The sequence below is a fragment of the Ambystoma mexicanum genome, chromosome 2p (assembly GCF_040938575.1).
Source record: "Ambystoma mexicanum isolate Mex_15411 chromosome 2p, UKY_AmexF1_1, whole genome shotgun sequence".
Taxonomy (NCBI): Eukaryota; Metazoa; Chordata; class Amphibia; order Caudata; family Ambystomatidae; genus Ambystoma; species Ambystoma mexicanum.
In genome coordinates this window covers 662,037,228-662,057,115 of record NC_090923.1, presented here as the reverse complement: position 1 = coordinate 662,057,115, position 19,888 = coordinate 662,037,228, and the positions used below count along the sequence as shown (strand labels likewise).

At 45.9% G+C, this 19,888-nt stretch overlaps 1 protein-coding gene across 3 annotated transcripts in view; it reads left to right on the top strand.

The window, feature by feature from the left end:
* Nucleotides 1-19,888, top strand: part of LOC138566663 (F-box only protein 27-like) — a 1,347,647-nt gene that overhangs the window by 940,935 nt on the left and 386,824 nt on the right. For all 3 annotated transcript variants that reach the window (XM_069644226.1, XM_069644225.1, XM_069644224.1), the window contains exons 6-7: nt 3,627-3,762; nt 4,178-4,646. In XM_069644226.1, coding sequence (XP_069500327.1) covers nt 3,627-3,762; nt 4,178-4,646 — 605 coding nt within the window. The remainder of the gene's footprint in view (nt 1-3,626; nt 3,763-4,177; nt 4,647-19,888) is intronic.

Here is a 19,888-nt window from a genome sequence, read left to right as displayed (position 1 = left end):
ACTGACCCCACTACTATTCGCCATTTACTCAGAGCTGCTTCCATCCCGTATAAGAATGAGTGGGCAGATACACGGTTATAGGTCAAAGGATCGACTACAAAGGATCGAATGGTCAAAGGATCGACGCAAAAGAACCGAAAAAAAGGATCGAAAAACATTTTTTTAATTTTTTAAAAATATTTTTATGTTATTTTTGGGGGGGTTCCCTCCCAACCCCCGTTTTTGTGGTAAAAACCACTTTTTTTCCCTAAACGAAACCCCCCAAAAAATATATATAATTAAAAAAAATGCGATCTTTTTGTTTTCGGCCCTATTGCGTCGATCCTTTGACCATTCGATCCTTTGTAGTCGACCCTTTGAGCGGACACCCAGATACACGGCATACCCTTCGGAGAGGAAGAGCATAAAATAGCTGCATTTCACGGATGATATGTTGCTGATACTCACGAAGCCGGCAGAATCGCTGCGGGCGACACTGCAGGAGCTGGAAGCTTTTGGGGAGGTAACAGGACTGGAGGTAAACCGTAGTAAATAGAGATACTCAATCTATCCGCCGGGGAAGACTTTGAATCAGGCCTCAGCGTTGTCACCTTTTAAATGGCAAACCGATGGGATTAAGTATCTGGGTGTAACGCTAACAAAGAGACTTGGGACACTATTTTTGGCCAATTATGGTTTGCTCTTAAGTAAGATGAAGGGGGACTTGACGGGATGGGGCCCACTCTTAATATGATGTCTGGGAAGGATTGCAGCAATTAAAATGGTGGTTCTGACTAGAGTGTTATATCTGTATCAGGTTCTTCCTGTACGTTTACCAGCCTCTTTCTTCTGGCAATTGAATAAGCTGGTGGCATAATGTGTGTGGAATGGGAAGAGGCCCAGACTGTCCTTCAGGATCTTGATTACCCCAGGTCTAGTGGAGGCATTGCACTCCCCAGCTTTCGGGCCTACTATGAGCATGAACACTAATGAAACAAGCAGGACTTGGGTTAGAATGGACAGGGCTGTGGTGGGACACCCACTTGAGGAGGTTCTCTGGCTTCACAAGTATCACAGACCGCACAACATGCATCTTAACTAAATTACGAGGTTGGTGGAGGACACATGGGTCACATTGGTGAAGTACAGGATCACGACTGTCTCATCACCCCTTGCCCCCATTCACTTTAACCTACAATTTTCACTGTGGTTATATTGGGTAGCATTTAGGCATTGGAGGGAAGCGGGTTGTAAGAAACTTAGAGACCTGTGTCAAGGGGATGAGGTAAAATCCTTTGACAAGTGCAAGGAGTGCCTCGGTATAACGGAAAAGAATAGATTTAGGTATCATCAATTGCGCCACTGAGTGTCTGCCGAAGTCAATGGGGAAGCTGCAACCAGGCGACTCACGCAGTTTGAGACTTTTCTGGTGACTCAGACAGGCGCAAGTAATCGGGTCTCCTCACTGTTCAAGATTTTTACAGAAGGGTGCGCAAACACACATTGGCCAAACATGTCTGTGTGGCAGGCAATACTGGGCAGAAGCATCCCCTGGGACTTTTTGTGGAGGAAAATAATTAGACCCACAAGGGCTATCCAGTTTAGAGAAATGTGGTACAAGGTCTTGATACAATGGCACTACACTCCAGTTAGGTTGCAGAGGATGTTCCCGCAGAGGGCTCCAAAGTGTTGCAGAGGGTGTGCAGAGCCAGGAGACTGGGAACACATTTGGTGGTCTTGCTCGGTGGTGAAAGCGCTCTAGACAAGGGTGAGAACGCAAATGCAGGAAATATTTGGTGCAGGTCTGAAGATGGGGGAGCCCGAATGTACACTAGGGTTGTGGCACCCAGAGATAGCCCCTCATCATAAACCTCTCTTTAAAGCTTATGTGGTACTAATAACGGCAGATTTACTATTAATAGCACAAATGTGGAAAACTAAAGAGGCACCCACAGAGATGCACTGGATACCAAGAATATGGGACTTTGCGGCCTTGGAATTGGTCACATACTCCAGGAGTACGTTAGGCTTCGACAAGACTGGGGCCCGGTGTTGGACTTTCTACATAAAGACTTCATCCGTCCGTTATGTCCACAAAGACTGTCACTTCTGAATCTGGTGTAAGGTGGACGTTGGGTGGGAGAGAATCAATGTGTGCGTTACATGATGGTTGGGGGCTTTGGAATCAGATGAGGGGTTGCATGGGATTATTGTTCAAGTTCACTTGGAAATACCAGTAAAAACAAATTTGGGGAAAAATGCAAGCTGGTACTTATCTTTTGAACGCATTTCCCTTGTTAACTGTCTAATGTTTTAAGTGATGTTTTCTGCTGTTTCACACAGGGTGGGTATTTTGGTTAAAATGTCATTCGATATTTTTTGTAAATATCCCAAACTATGGGATAGACAGTTCCTTTTGTAGCAGCTGCTATTGTTACACGAGTCAAATGGACTCATTTTGCAGCAAGGGTGAAAGTTGGATTTGCAGAAAGTGTAACCTTGCAGCAGGCACACTTCCCACTGAACTGCCTTGCTTACTTTCACCTGTTGGCATGCAGACTGTATTCCGTTCTTTGCTACAGGCACATTACCTCCCAAGGTATTTTCCTAAGATTGCAACTCGCTGGAATCTCTGCACCAGACATATTAACCCCATTATCGTACTTTCATTGGAAATTGGTGGGAATGAAACCTGTAACCTATCAATTACTCTCACAGTTCTTCAGAAAGTGAACTAGACCCTGTAGAATAAAATAATATGTTGTGATTTGCTAGACTATTTGCACAGCCCAATTGCCAAATAAATGTTAGACCAGGGAACTTTCTTTGCACAGTTAAAAAAATTGTGAACCCAGCCTTGGCATTCCCCTTCCCACCAATCCACCAGATGAAAGCTTTGTCTGTCCCAAACATGAAGGACAGAGACACTTGCACTATCACTCATAATCTTGCTGCATTAAATCAAACGAGTGGCTGCAGCCTTTGTTTACTTAACTTTAAGTGGCTATCTGAAAATGCCATGTCTGTATGATTCCAGGCACAGTCAAGTAGCACTTCTAGTCTTTTGAAAGGTAAACTATTCGGCTGCGAGTGGTAAAATAATTAAGTATTCAGCCGAAGATCTTTTTTCAGCCGGAATTTGGCCGAATATTCAAAGCCAAATTTCAGTACACACCTATTAAACACCAGTCTGCGCAACCCTGCTGTGGTGACTTGCATCTTGCCTTGCTCTCTGGTCTGCTGTCCCCACACTGTCAGATAGGTCCCAAGCAGTGGCTTGTCGCCTACCTTGAACTACAAGCCTCTTGCCCTTTGCAGGCTCTTGCCAACAAATTGAAGTCTTGTCCCCTCTGTAGTGTGAAAATAGCCGACGGACAGAGACAAATGTGTCCCTGGCCGAACAGCTCTCCTTCCCAGACTTCACACCACCCATACTGTTCTGAAAGTTTTCCTGCACTCTTCTTTTCCAGCAGGCATGCCCTCACCCAGTTCTCACTGCCAGTGCAAAGAATGCTGAGGGCTGTACTGTCAAAGATGTGAAGTTCCAGGAATATTCATTCTTTCGCCTTTCTCTGATCCTCTCCATGGTGAGGGATTACTGTATAGCATCAAATGTTGCTTCTCACAACTTTCCTCTTTCTCCCAAGGTATGCCCCACATCCATCATTTGGAGGCGAGTACGAGATCCATGTGAAGCTGATGACTGCAGATAGGAGATTGGTGATAGATGAATTTAAGGAAGGACCCCTCCGTCTTCCACGTGGTCACGCTCCATATCAGCAGGTGCTTAGTTTTAGACATAGATTTAGCTCTGTGGCAATGGATGTAGGTAATTGGGGGATGGAAAAGACAGAATCTTTCAATAGCAGTTAGACAAATGTAAGAAGTGTATAAGGGATGGGGTTTCACTATTTAGATGAAAACTCACTGAACATATTACCAATCCAAGGCCACTCAAAGGTACAAATCACATTGGCAACAGAAGAGCAGCTCCATATAGGTTGGCTTGTGAGACAATATGTATGCTAATGTCATTTTTTAGGAGATACTAGTCTTCTCACTTTATTTCTGTTGTTGGCGGTCAGTCCCATTATCTGGAACCAATAACTATGCAAGCCTGGAAATCAAGAAGGGTTACAGTCAGGTTGTGGAAAAGTCACTCCTTCAGCTCAACTGGCTTTGTCTTTGTTCTTTTCAGATATCTCATATCTTCAGGCGCTATGGCCGTGGAGTGCGCTTTGTGCATTTTCTGCACAAAGGAAAGGACATTCTGTTCTGGACTGGACATTATGGAGCCCGGCTCACAAACTCCTCTGTGACTGTCATGTCCAGAAGACAATTAGTTCAGCAGCAACCTTTTCTCCATCAAACATCATCTAGTACTGTGCGCTTCTGGATGGACCTGGATCCGCTGCCAGATGAGCTGCTCCTGCACATCCTCAGTTTTGTCCCTGCACAGGACTTGTTATTGCAATGTCGTGCAGTCTGTCGGAGGTGGCAGTCACTAGTGGACACATCCACCTTGTGGCTTCTTAAATTTGAACGAGAGCAGCAGATGGAGATGTTGCAGTTAGCAAACCATTTCCCAAGTTATGCTATACCCTGGAGCTTAGTATATGTGAAGAAGCCTTTCAACTGCAACCTGCTGCGAAACGCCTGTGGTAAAGGTAAGGAATTGGAAAAGTGAGTGGGCAGAGATGTTACCCCTGTGGAAGTGGTGGAGGGCATCAGGGAATAACTTGAGTGAGGAAGGCGCGAAGAGGTTGAGATGTTTCCGCTATGTGAAAGGCAAAGGATAACTATGCAGTATCAGGAAAGGGGCTACATCCAATAAATATGTAACTGGGCAGAGTGATTAAACCTGTGGCCTAGACAAAAGGTTAGAAGAATTTCTTCTGCTGGAGGAGTCCAAAAACACTTGCGGTATGAATGAGCAAAGCCAATAGGTCACTCCCTTTGGCATGGGTGGAGGAGAGGGTCAAGTTTCTCCCCCAGCACTATACGTGAATGGCTCAAAGATGTAACAGTATGCCATAAGTGAGCATGGATCAAAGATGTGTTGGGGGATCCTTGCTGCTTAGGACATTGAGGGAAGAGAGACAAGTAGCTGCCGCTTAATGATTAACCTGGAATTAGGAATAACCCCTGTCTGAGGTAGGTGAGAGGACCATGGGGAGACTGGAGGATTGGGATCGCTGAAGGGTAACCCACGTAGGACAGTTGAGGGCTAATGGGTAATCCCGGTAAAACAGTTGAGGTGGGGAGACAGGCCCCAGCATGATGGATTGTGGGGTACCCTTATGGACAGGTGAACGGGACGTAGGACCAAGGGGATAACCTCTGTGTAAGTGGGGGTTGAGAGTTTACTTGCTCGAGGCCTATGAGAGGGAACTCATGCATATTAGGTGGGAGACGTCAAGAATTAGACCAACTGAATGGAGCTCCATTCCAATGCTTGTCTCATAGGTGAAGCAGAACAACAGGGTTACCACTGTAAGCCAGTTGAGAGGGTAGAGAGTAACCATTTAGCTACAGTTGAGAAGGGTCAGTGGGAAACTAATATGGGCAGGTGAGATGATCAGCGGTTGTGTAAATGGTGAGAGGCAACACGAGGTAGCTCCTGTGAGAGAGGTGAGAAGTGTTCGAATTTGAGAGGACGAAGGATTGTCTAATGCCACAAGTGGAAAGGGTGAAGGCGTTGGCCCCGCTGCAAAGTTGATACAGGCCTTGCAAAACCTTCCCTTTACAGGCAGGAAGCCTCATGTGAATTCTACAAAAGCTGAGATGAACACCGGTTTAGCCCTATTCACTGATTGTCAAGCCATTTGTGGTGGGTTAACAGTACACTGGGAGCTCTTACGGTACAGGTGAGCTTGCAAAAGGGTTGAACGTTTTCAGCAGTAACAAAGGGACACAAAGTTAACACAGAACGCAAGCAGGAGGACCATAGGTCACCTTTTTAGGACATGAGGGAGCACTTCTAGGTATTGGCTGTTAGAACAAATGTTTTGAACACCACAGGGAAAAGCTAGGATAGGCGAGAGGCCCCAAGTAATAATCTTTATTTCACATGTTATTTTGATCTATCAAGTGCACATATACCCATAAGGTCTCTTGACGCTGCTTGTTAGCACATAAATGTTGGAAAGCGGACCTAAGCTGGATTTAAAAATTAAGAAGTGCCAAAATATATCTTTTGTGGCACATGTTGTTGTGAGGTAGGTGAATAACCTTTAGAGATGAGATATGATATGCTTTAGTATTTGTATCGTGCCTTTACACAAGTGTTTCTAGGCTGCACAAGACAAGGGATGGAAACCGAGGAATTACAAGACAAACAATCTTACTAAGCCTTGTGACATTCAGATCATGTAAGTGAAAGCAAGAAGTGCAGGGGAGAGGGTGCGGGGGAAGAAGTGCAGGGAAGGGGTAAGGGGGAAGTGCAGTCAGGGCAGCAGAGTCCTGAGTAAGTGGAGGGACGGCAAAGGACTTACACAAGTGCAGTCCCAGACCGGGAGTGCTGGGTAGGCCAAGCGGCAGTGCAAGGTGACTTGTCGAGGTGGAGGGAGGTGGGATCCTGTGTGACTCTGAGGACAACCATGCAACCAGTCAGGATGACCAGTCAGATAGATTAACAGGGGAGAGGGAGGGAGAAGGAAGAGGAGAAAAGGAAGGTCTTGAGCAGCTTCCGGAACTTCATGTGGTCCGCATCAAGTCTGAGTGGGGCAGGAAGGCCATTCCAGAGGGAGGCACCTGCAGATTAGAGAGATCTACCACCCACTCTCTGCTTGGAGAAGCGTCTGCCCCGCAGAAAGTTGGAGGTAGCTGAGTGGATGGCTCTAGAAGGAAGATATTTAGGAAGAGAGAGTTGGATGTAGTGAGGACCACAGCCACAGAAAGCCTTGTGGATGATGCAGAGGGTCTTGAAATTGATCCTCGGGGCCACGGGGAGCCAGTGGAGAGTTCAAGGCTGGGGAGATGCGGTCCCTGGGCTTGAGGCCAGGGATAAGTGTTGCAGTCCTATTCTGGATTAGTTGAAGGGGGCGAAGAGTAGAGTTAGGAAGATTGAGAAAGAGGCTGTTGCAATAGTCCAGCCTGGGGAGAACCAGAGCTCTGGAGATAGTGGGTTTCTGGGGCAAGGTGAGGAAAGGTAGAATACCTCTGAGGAGGTGGAGCTGGAAGTGGGCCTTCTTGGCAAGGTCTGTGATGTGAGGAGAGAAGGAGACAGTGGAGCCGAAGATGACACCAAGGTTTTTGGCCTCACAGGAGGGGGACGGGTGGGGGCCCAAAGAGGGCAGCCAGAAAACGAGGGAAAGCGGGAGCAGGGGTCCCAATGAGAAGAAGCTCTGTCTTACTGGCATTAAGGCAGAGGTCGTTGGTGGTGCACCATCCCTGAATAGTGGATAGACAGTCGGGAATGAGCGATGAGGCTAAGGGTAGCTTGAAAGAGAGCTGCACATCATCGGCGTAACACTGCAAGTTAGAGGAGAAAGTAGAGATCAGATGGGCCAAAGGGGCCAGATAGACATTGAATAGCCAGGGTGAGACAATACAGCCCTGGAGAACACTGCATGTGGAAAGAGAGGTGGTGGAGAGAAAGGACCCTAGTTGGCCCTGGGAGAGTCGGTCCAAGAGGAAGGAGGTCAGCCACGCCAGAGCCTGACCCGTGATGCCAAGGTTCACACTGAGACAATTGATCAGGGTGGCGTGATTGACTGTGTCAAAAGCAAAGGAGAGGTCAAGGAGGATGAGGACAGTGAGAGAGCTGGAGTCAAGGTTAGAAAGATGATCTTCACGGGTGTTCATGTGAGCAGTTTCCGTGCCTCTGGCCGCTCTGAAGCCAGACGGATGGTCATGGAGATAACCAACAGATTCAGTGTGAATGTTTAGCTGAGAGATGGCCAGCTTCTCCAGGAGCTTGCCCAGGAAAGCAGTGATAGAGATCGGGCGATAGTTAGCCGGACAGGAAGGATCGGTAGAAGGCTTCTTTTAGGAGAGGGTGCACAAGGGAGTGCTTGAGGAGAGAGGAGAAAGATCCAGTGGCAAAGGAATGATTACAGAAGTCTGTCAAGGCTGGAGCGAGGCAAACAATGTTGTCCTTAATGGTTCTGGAGGAGTAGGGCAGCACCTGTTTAGATAAAACTTTCATAGATCAGACTTGTCTAGAAACATCATCAGGTGATGTAGGAGAGAGGAAGGAGAGGAGGGGCAAAGGGAGGCAGAGGGGGCCTGAGAGAGAGAGGTAGAAGGGGAAAGATGGAGAGAAGAGGAAAGCGAGGACAGGATTTCCAGGGTTTTAGTGGTGAAATGAGAAGACAGGGCCATACCTGGGAAGGTACAGGAGCAGTAGAGACTGTTTTTGGATTGGCCGCCTCCTTGCAGATTCTGAAAGGTTTGGCCGTGCAGTTAGAGGCCGCAGAGACACAGGCTTGAATATGAACCCTCTTTTTGGAGAAGATGGAGAGTCTGTATTGCTTTTGGAGCAGGCGGCAGGCCACGTTGTCGGGGGATGTGCCTGAAGCCCTCCACTTCCGCTCGGCTACACTGCACTTGCGTTTCAGTGCAGCCAAGTCAGAGTCATACCAAGAGTTTCACCTGAAGCTAGGTTTCAGACGGATCCTCATGACAGGGGCAAGGATATAAAGAGCGCTAGAGATGGAGAGATGAAGATTTAAGAGGGCTGCGTCAGAGTGGGAGTCAACCGCCGGGGTAGGGTGATGAGAGAAAGTGAAGCCAAAAGCGGCAACTGACACTCGCTTCATAGAATGAATAACCGCAAAGGAAGGTGGCAGTGCTGGGGTATGTTTTGCCAAGGGGACAGGCAGTTTCAGTGAGAGGAAAGTAGACTGGTTAGTCCAAGAGAGTGGAGCAGTGAGGGGGTTAGAGAGGGGGATGTCTGAGTAGATGAGAACATCCAAGGTGTGTCCGGCTGAGTGTGTCAGACCTAAGGGAAGAATTGAGAGGGAGTGCGAGTTGCATAGTTTGTGGAACAGCCCAGAAGCAGGGTCAGAGGAGTCCAAGTGGATGTTGAAATCCCTGTGGATGAGAAGCTTAAAGGTAGAGACGAGGAGGGTGGAGGTGAGATCATCCCATTCAGAGAGGAAGAGGATGACATGGCCAGGTGGCCTGTAGATCGTGGCCAAATTCAGAGAGAGACCAGGAGAGAGAGAGAGCTTGCAGACCAGGCATTCAAAGGAGGAGTAGGCCTGAGTGGGAATGATAGAGTCAGGGGCCCAATCAGGAAAGGTCAGGGCCACTCCACCTCCGGCCCGATTGGTCCTGGGCTCATAGAGGATCTTGTAGCACTCAGGGAGGAGAGTGTCAAAACTTGTGATGAAGCTGCCCGTGAACCATGTCTCAGTGAGTACGAGAACATCTAGTTCCAGGTCTTTGTGGAGTTGGCGGATGTCAGAGGAGTGTTTGACAGCAGAGCGAGAGTTGAGAGTAGCTATGTGGAGCAGGTTGCCACATTTGAAAGTCTCCTGGGGAGGGATACAGGAGAGAGGTACATCCAATAGAAGACAGAGGGGCCCAACAGTGGGCAGAGGTAGAAGAAGGGGGCATAGGGCTCAGAGAGGAGGAGGTGGAGGTGAGTGGCAGAGGAGCCAGAAAGGTAGATGAGGTAGGTGGCTGAGGAGCCAGAGAGGTGGTAGAAGGAGTAGCATGAAAAGGGAGGAAGTTGATAAGATGCAGGAGATGCCTATCAAGGAAGAGGAGGTTGGGCTGAGTGCCCTGGCCATGAGGGTGCCATTTAGATATACATTGATGATGGTTTTGGAAGAGGACCTCCTATCTTGTGCCACCATTAATGGGTGAGGTGGAAAGAGAAGAGAGAAGCAACCATATGTGGGTCCATAGGTCAGGAAGGGGAACGACAAAGAGGATGTTGATGATAGTCTGTCTGGTGGAGGCACTGATGTGGTTATCAGCGTTGGGAAGGCCTGGATTAGAGACCAGGATATCTTCCTTCCAGACTTAGAGAGAGGGATGAGATATGTGATAGAAAAACAGTTGCAGAACGCGGGTGAGAGCGAGAGAACCATAGAGGGTTGCAGGTAGAAAGGAAGGGGAAGAGGGGGAAGAGAGAGGAGAAGAAACACAGGACAGAGCTACGCCCCAATGAAAAAACACCCAGATTTGACTTTCCTAGAAGGAGGGACAAAGCCTAATATTTTTTAACACAACAGCAAATGCAAAAACACCCGGATGCGACTTTCCTAGAAGGAGGGGAAATCCTCAAGGCTAATTACGACAGTTCACTTAATGCCAGATAAGGCTAACAAACAACTGTGACATGTAGAATTAAAAAGAGAGGAGGGACAGTTAAATTAGGAGCAGTTATGGCTGTTACCCCTGTCCAAACCTTTCTTACCTCGTTAGTCGCTGCTGGTTGACAGCTGAACTGCATGATTCCACTGAGAACACTGGCAAACATCCTCTGGAGCTGCAGCTGTGGGAGCTGCCTTTGCCTCTGAGGTCTTTCCCAAGGGGGCTACAATGGGCAGTGGGGCTGCCCTATTGGAATCACTAAAAGGGGCTACTCGCCCAATCTGGGGTGGGGGGAGGGGCGGGAGGAGGGCAGGAGCAACGAACCAGGAACCGGGTGCCCAGGAACAAGCTGCGATGCAGCGAATTCAACAAGTTGAAGCCAACAGAAAAGGATTTTACATTAGAGCTGGAGCTTTAGATTTAACAGCTCACCGGCTCATCCGCATCCAACAAAGTAACAGCCATGTCAAGCGCAGGCAGGATAACCCTCACTAGGTCACCAGCAGTAGGCTAGTCACCCAATCAGATGTCAGGGGAGAGGTGGGAGGAGGGCAGGAGCGAGGAACCAGGAAGTGCGTGCCAAGGAACAAGCTTCGATGCGGCAAATGCAACAAGTTGAAGCCAACAGGAGGGGTAAGTGAAGCGCTCTGTGGTACAAGTGAGAGGGGCAGAGGGGTTAACCTTGTAGGGCAGGTGCAAGGGTTTATGGGATAAATATGACAATAGGTGGGATGGGTAGCCTGACCGCAAAACCGAGAGGAGTTGAGCTGTACCCCTTGTACAGCTGGTGGACCAAACCTAGGGAAAAAAAAATGCAAAGAGGATTGTCAGAAAGTTTACCCATGTTGGTTGAAAACGTTAGAGCGACAGATTCATGATACACTGGTAATGAGAGTGGTTTTTCTACTACATGTCTATTTTTGGTAAATCGTCTCATCTCTTATGTTACTGGCATATCATGTTGGGTCAGAGATCAAAGCACATGATGTATTTGTGAAACAGATACTCCTTCATAGCACCACATTCCCTCCTGTCACACACTCACTCTGGCTCCTTCACTTTCCCACTTCCTGTCTTCATCCTTCTCTTCTTTTCTTTCCGATGGACACCCCACTTTCCTTCTCTATCCATATCTTTGTTTGTTGTCCGAGACTGACTTCCGGACTCTTCTTCTGTCAGAATCTGATTTTGCTCAGGGATTTTGTTGCCTTTATCTGCAGCTAGTCGGATTACTTGTTTTAGAGATGGGGCCGAGGAAGAATTTGCTTTGGGGACTCTTTTGAATGAGAGAAGCAACATGTATCATCTGATGTATGTGAGGGCTTGATAAAGAGAGGTAACACCTCTTCAACACCACAATAAAAATATAAGATACAATTACAGTGATTCAAGAAAAAGGAATGTAAAAGTTAAATGAAGTTGAGGTGTGTCAATGGACCTACTATTTCATATAGGCTAGGTACCCTATTTCTAAACGTTTTTTCGTTTTCTAACACCCAATGAAAGTTGGCAAAAAAACAATTAAAAGGAGGAGATTCTATGTTCTCCCTTACAGATTGGTCAATTAAATCCTGTATCCCGTGTTTCCTTCAGGTATATCGTGCCTCCAGGTGGACCTCTTTTTCTTGAATCACTATAATTGTATCTTATAATTTCATCTGGTGGTGAACCACGCATTACCATCTGGTCTGCACCCCATGTACACACTCCTTAGAAGGTGAATACAATAATTACACTAAGGAAATACATCCTCCGTGAAATGTCCACGGAAGCAAAACAGATCTGGTTCAACCTTTTTAGCTGTTGAGAAATGCTGTAACTGTATACATTCTAGGTGTAGGGACAGCTACCCTCTTTTGTTTCCTATTGGATAGCCGGCGCACCACCTCCGACCCAGGGACAGGGACTCCCTACAGGGATAGGGTGTTCTTCCGCCCAGGGACAGTGGTAGCATACACATTAAATGAAAAGAAAATTTGCATTACGAAAAAACGGTTTGTTTTTTGCCCTCATAAAAGGTTCTTGTGTAATCCAAAGAACAGACTGCAGTAGAGATACACTGGAAGAGGGATGGAGCCTTGTGGATTAAGCTGCACAGGCAGGCTGGTTTGGTTTGGGTTGACCCTGTGATTATTTTGAGGACCCACTGCCCCTAACCAGCTGGGGTTGCCTCTGGCACATGCAAAGTCACCACTCATGTCAAATCAAATCAGTGTGAGCACGGGCGGAGGCTTTCAGTGAGTTTATCAACACAGTATAGTTAAGACACAATGCAAAAGGTCTAAGAACAAACATTTTCTTTCTTCTGTGTCCTTTTTCTTCTTTTTCTCCTTTCTCTCTCCCTTGGTATCTAATCTTACTGGTCTCCTGTTGTTTTGAATTAACAAATGGCTCCTTAATATTTTAATGTATCAGATTGCAATTTTTTTGAGTCTATCCATGTATAATTTTTGTATTTCCATATTGAAAAGTTGATTATTATCAGCTATATCAATAAAAAAAAATAAAAAAATAAAGAAGTCTCTTTTTATAAAAAATAAATAAACAAATAATCCATAAATCGAAGAAGCTTCACCCAAAGATCGCGACCCAAGACAAGGAACGCCTCGAATTTGTGGGACCAATGAAAAAGAAACCCAACAGCACGGCCTCCCCAAAATTAACGGAAGAGTTTTGGAAAGATTCGGTCTTGATGAACCTCTCGCAACACTGGGATGATAACCCTGGGGACACAGATCAGGAGGTGTTCATTGTTGAAGAGGTGGAGGAAAAAAAAACCTCAGTCCTAGAACACCTCAGTCCTAGAACAAGCAGAAAAGAAGCGGGGGAAGAGCATTAAAACATGGAAGATACAAGCCCTAAAAAGTGTAAAGAGCAAACCTCTAAGGCAAAGGAAAGTAAGTCACGTTACGGTAGTATAACACACGGCATAGAGGACAAGTACAGATCGTGAAGAAAAGATACTCCAGAGCTCAGAAGAGCGGTCAAAACCGTAAGCAGACATCAGAGCAAAGACATAAGAACTGACGAAGTGGAACAAGTCTTTAAAATTGAACAAACAAAAAGAATTAAAGACTACATAGTCTTGAACAGGAGAACTATTCTAGAAATAATAAGCAAAACAACGACGTTAAAAAGCATCAAGTCGGAAGACATCAAACTAGTGGAGCCTTACCACAGAGGTAACACAGCAAAGGCATATCTCCACATAAAGGCGGTTGGAATTCAATACATAAACCCCATAGCAGTCAGTGAACTGGAAAAAAGCGGTTTCACATTATCAGAAATAAAAACCATAACCAACACCGAAGAAAAAAGGAGCAAGGAAAAACCCAGAGGAGAACAAACACAGCGATACTTATCTAGAACAGAAGAGCGATATAAATCAAACCGCCTGGGAAAAGACTGGCGGGAAAAGAGGTATCCCAGCCCATCAAGACACAGATATCAGGAAGACCTGGAGCAACGGCATCGCCACCGTACCAGCACAATTGAAAACAGGAAGATCGGCGAACTTAGCGAAAAAACAGAGAAAGAAAGAGGCATGAAGGACCAGCAAAAGTTCAACACACAGTCTAACCCAGAGGAGACGAAAAGGGTAAGAAACTGAAGCCCAAGAAGATCCACACGCAGGAAAGCATCAGAGGCAAACGAAGAGAGAAATTGGGACCAAACAAAGGTCCCCTCAAAACCACAAGGTCCATGGGCATGATTAAAATCATCCCTGAAACCGAACTCTCGGAGATAGCAGCGAACTACAAGCCCGGCACAATCGCACACAGGATCGGTGAACATAATGATCGATGCAGGTGCTGAACGATTAACCTTAGGCTCATGGAACACGCGAGGGCACGCTCACGTGACAACGGTGAGTGACGTAGACCTAACCAGTATGGACATTGTGTGTCTCCAAGAGACATGGCTGCTAGAGACACCGACCCTAGATGGATTTGAAGTAGAAATATCACCTGCCATAAAAGGCCTCCTGGGTCGCCCATCTTCAGGGTTGTTGACAGCCATAACAATGAGCTCCGGCTTCTCCTCGCCAAAGAAACTAATGGAATCCTATGAGATGCTGGTGATACATACATCGTGGAGCAAACAACCCACAATGGGGGAACAGGAAGAAATTAGCCAACTAGTAATAATAAATACATATTGGAAACCCCAACGGACCAACACAAAAACATACTGTGAGAAAATGGGGGAAATAATAGACTGGATTTACACTGAGTTTGAAAGAACTGACATCATCCTGTGTGGCGATTTGAACGCGGATTGTGGGGAATCCCATTCGATCAGAAAAGACAAGGCCCCACAAGGAAACGCAGCTAAACGGGGCAAGGCCTGGAAGTCGGTGACCAAGCCGAGAAATTTATATAACATTGAATCTCTATTCCCCAACCAAGCAAACATCCCTACATGGGAAAATCTGAACGCCAAAGCCACCTTGGATTACATCTACGCTTCCCAAGGCCTCCTGACAAGGATCCTGGAATTTAAAGTCCAAAGAACCTCGCACAGTGACCATAACCTCCTGAGGTGCGCATGGAAAGGTAATCACCCGGTTAATCCAGCACACAAGTAAATAACCAGCAAACGCGTATACGTCTAACGTAAGCAGACATCATAAAGATAACCAGGAACTATGGCAAGACCACGGAAGAAGACGACCCAGTGGGGGGGGCTGAACGTCCAAATTATCTACCAATGCTGCTCCCTTTCAGAAGACCAGTCGCTGGAAAACAAAGACAGGCAGTTTGTCCGAAACATATCTACGACAAACAGACAGTCGAAAAGATGAAAACAGTCCGGAAATTGAAGAGATTTGCAAAGAAAAGTAACACCAAAGAAGCATGGGAGCAGTGGCAAAAGGAACTAAAATCCTACAAACACTGGCTAAAACATCACAAATTCCAACTCTATCAGCAAGACGCCGAGAAAATGATGAGCGCTCTTAACACAAAAAAGGCTAGCGATTTTTGGGCACTGATTAAAACAATGAACTCGAACATGGCTACAGAAATGGCAAACTCAGTGTCAGAGGAAAAATGGATGTCGTACCTAACGGCCCAATTTGACCTACCGCAAGAGGAAGTACCGGAGGAGGGAAAAGAGGCCACGACAGAATGGGTTGAAGTATCAAATGCAGAGGAAATCGAAAACGCCATTCTTAAATTAAAAACTTCAAGAGCCCCGGGTCCGGATGGGCTGACCAATGTCGACTTGAAAAAATCACCAAAAGCATGGGCAGACGTGATCAGCAAAATTTTCACCCATTGTAAGAACACTAAAATGATTCCCAAAACTTGGCAGAAGGCGATAATCGTCCCCATCTACAAGAAAGGGGGCAGAGACGACCCAGAAAGCTACAGGCCGATAGCTTTGCTCGACATCGTGGGGAAGATATTCGCATCCCAGCTACTAGTCCATCTTCGAAACTGGGCCAAAACCGCTCGATGCTATGACACCTTCCAAACAGGCTTTCAAAAGCACTTCAATAAACATCTTACTGATCAACATCCTAAAGGCCAAAGTGAGAGAAGGAGCCCCAAAAGTGTACCTTACATTTGTAGACCTGTCGAAAGCCTTCGACAAAATCGACAGGGCAAAACTGTGGGCTAAACTAAAACTCTGGGACTGTCCACCGCCAATTCTGAACCTGATAAAAGCCCTGCATGCAGACACGAAAATCAGGGTGAAACTGAACAAACAGGGAGGCCTGTCTAAGGAGATCCCGGTAAAGCGAGGCGTCAAACAAGGATGCCCCTTAGCTCCGGCCTTGTTTATCGCTTTTCTAGGGGACTACCAAACTGACGAAGAACAAATCAGAGCCTTTCCACATAAAATCGGAAATGTTCAAATATCGCGATTACTATATGCAGATGATGTAATTATCATCGATCAGACCCAAATCGGACTCCAACGCAGACTAACTAACCTGGGGAAATACATAGAATTGAACTATCTAGAAATTAATACAGCAAAAACAAAAATGCTAGTATTAGAAAAAACTACAAAGAAATCGATGAGACCGCCAAAATGCTTTCTGAACAAAACAAAAATTGAGGTCGTGAACGAGTTCAAATACCTGGGGGTGATTATCGACGGATCGGCCAGAGATAAAGCAATGCAAGAGCATCTATGGACCAAGGTGAGAACATTAACAGCACAGACAAGAGCGGTCGATAGGAAATTTGGCAAATTCTCCATGCTGCCGGCCATTAACTTCTATAAAGGGAAGGTGGTCCCAGCGATCATTTATGGCATGGAAGCGTCATTAAACATTCCAAGAACTGTGTGGCAGAAGTTGGAAAGTCATGTTTGGAAGTCGGTTTTGGGTCTACCATGCTCAACCTCCATGTCTGCGATTGGGTGAGAACTGGACCTTGTTTCCCTAGCTTCACTGGTAGACCAAAGCAAAATGAGGTTATGGAGAAAAATCTTAATGACGGACTCACTACCAATCTTCAAAATCATCGCAGAAAAACTCAAGACTGGCTCATGCAAGGCTTTCAAGAACTGGGCGGCAAGCCTCCAAAGCATTCTAATATAAATAGCCTGCACAGAGGAAGATCTGATATCTAACCCAGACCGGGTTAAACTAAAAATGGAATGGAGAGACTGGATCGAAACAACCGAAACAGCCAGTGCCAACAAACTACTGGCCCACCTCCCGCCAACATTTAATGAAGTGAAAAAAACGCAAAATTACCTCCTGAAAATTTCCGAACAAAGCGATGCGAAACATGATCCTGAGGGCCAGACTCAACTTGCTGAGGGCAAAGGAAATTCTAGCCATACGTAATCAGGCAACAGACAACAGCTGTCGGCTATGTAAGAACATTGACCAAGTGGAAACCTTGAAACATTTGACCCTGCAGTGCCCGAATACCAAACAAGGCAGAGTCACATATCTCCAACCTCGTCTGCAAGGTGTAACGCTGGTAGAAGAAGAGGTGCTGTGGCACAGACTAATTTCAGGAGAGACAACACGTTGGTCCCTGTCATTGGTGAAGCTAATAGAAACAGCCTTTAAGAGGATAAACCAGACAGGCACCATTAAGACGGCATCCGAAAACCAGGGAATAGCTTGATCTAAACCCGATTACCGAAGAGGGAGACGCTTCCTGCAGCTAAACAAAAAAAAAACGGAATATAACCAGACGGGATCAAAGGACTCCAGAGTCAAGAGTTCATCTCCGCACTTCGGGATTCCTTAAGTTGGGAAACACCCTTGTAAAAATTGAAAATCTATTTTTTAATTAAAATTCAAGTAAAAAATAAATAAATAAATAAATAAATTGAGATACCTCTCTCATGTCCAATTGCTAACACAATTGTCAGTGTCTAAAGCAAAGGCATTTTGCACAGATAGGTCAGTTGATTGTACGGACTAGAAAACAATGTTTGCATCATAATAGCACTTCTTGGAAGATCATTAATCAACTGCATTAAGGCCCAATAATGCGAAAGACAAATGCAAATTGTTTCTTAGTAGTGGAGGCCAAATGTGTAGATGAGGCTGTCTGGGAACTTACACCACCAAAATGCGCGAAAACCAAAAAGGGGTAATTTGAATCCTATCTGCAATGGAACGGAAAATAGGCATGCTTATTTCACACATAACCGGCCAGAAGACACGTGCAGATATATCACATGCCCCTGCACTCCATCGTTGAAATGTTGAAAATATGTGCTCAATCAAATGAGCCCTTAGTTTTCAAGTCTCAATAGCTTCACTGCCCTTCTAAAAGAAATCATTCAAAATGAGTGCCTTTTCAGGTTTGATAAACTCTGGTGTGGGCTGACAGACTTTCCATCTGAGGAATTCACACGTTTGTCCCAAAGCTGTTGTGCTCCTGGAAGATCAAGGCGTCACTGTGATAAGTTAGCCTGTTTGTGGAAACAGACGAAGGCACGCAGGCAGTCTGTAGGCTCAGGCAGGAATTAGTAACATTGCAAACAGTCCTCCAAGGCCACCATGCGGGTGGAGTTCGCCATTGGCCGAGCTTCTTCGCTTTCTCAACAGGGCAAGCTAAAAAGGAAAACATGTAAAAAAATAAAAGCCACTGGTAAATACCAGCTATCTTTCTGCTAGTTGCCAGTAATAATGCAGAGTAGAGCCCTGAGACAATGACAGCATTGCAGTCTGCAAAAAAGGTATGCATCGTGGGAAGCGGGACACACATTATGGCTCTGGGGGACTACAAAAAAGTAATGAAGGGGAATTGTGTGCAGATTAGAGAAAGAGTAAAAGTGGGAACTTCTTAAGGAATTGTGCTTATGGTTGAGGAAGTTGATGATGATGTTGTTGCAGCAACTACTCGAACACATCCTGATTCAAATGTAAGCAGGACATTAAGCCCCGTGCCCTTTTCGCCCTCCAAGTGCCATAAACTTATTGCCCAATGAAGATTATCCCTGCTTAGTGCACAGGGAGTATTAATACTGTTAAAGACTGGGAGGCGAGCATTATGCTTCAACTTCTTTATTAACTACTCCACAGCAGTTTCAACAAAGGAAAAAACTGTAAAAAAGGTCCTTCACTACTCCTTTTTCTATTTTTCCTTTCTTAAACTACAACTCCAACTGGCTGTGCAGTCCTTGTTAGTGTCCACCCAGTCCATATACCACTTCCTTCCTGTGGACTCTTCCTCTTCTTTGAGTACTCTGAACTGCACCTTTGACAAAACTGTACTTGATCGAACGTCTCACCTCCAGCCTTTGGCTCCACATGTGCCTTAAACTCGATGTGACTGGCTACGCCGTCCCGTTCTTTTCCGGGTCTGCTGCATCTCTTGCTGCCAGCTCAACTATTCTTCTGGTCCTCTCCTACGAAGCATACAAAACATGACATTCGGGTGGCATTTGTGTACTTCTAACTACTTGAAACAGAAGTTCACTTAAAGTTACACAGTACATGCAAGAGGGTGGGAAATTAATGCTTGACTCCTAGACTTTATTAGAATTAATACTTCCTGCCCAGTAAGCAGGTGTAATCTTCATTCTATGTCAAGACTGGAGGCGAGCATTATGCTTGTTCAAAGCTTTCCATCACCGTCGTTGCTAACCCCTCAATTGGCTTAAAATAGAAGGTCTTAAAGGTAGTTTCACTAGCCCAATCTGCCACTTGCATAATATCTTGCAGAGTTGCCCCTGCAGAAAAAGCTTTTGATGCCATAGCTCCTGTCACAGAGTGTGGCCCATATTTCTTTAGGTCGATGCCCGCTAGCTGCATCACTTCTCGCAACCACCTAGCTATCGTAGCTGTTGCTACTGCTTGGAAAGGCTTCCTGCGCACTATAAGCAACTGCGTGGTGCCGGCTGGCCTAAATTCTGCTGTTCTAATTTCGCATTCTTTAATGCACATTGCTAGACACCATTTTTTAATATTCGGTAGGTAGGGGTAATGGACAGTCGTGGAATTCGACTTCGTATTTTTAACTATTGTAAATGTGACTCCCTCTGGCCCAAACAATTTTCTGTGTATCTTTAACGCTCTGACGTCTGTTACTTGCTTGCAGGACACTAGGCACAATAGCATAGCTAACTTCCCTGATAACTGCTTCAATGTCAGATATTTATTCGCTGGCCAACTTGCGAGTAACCGCAGTACCACTGTCACACCCCATAGCTG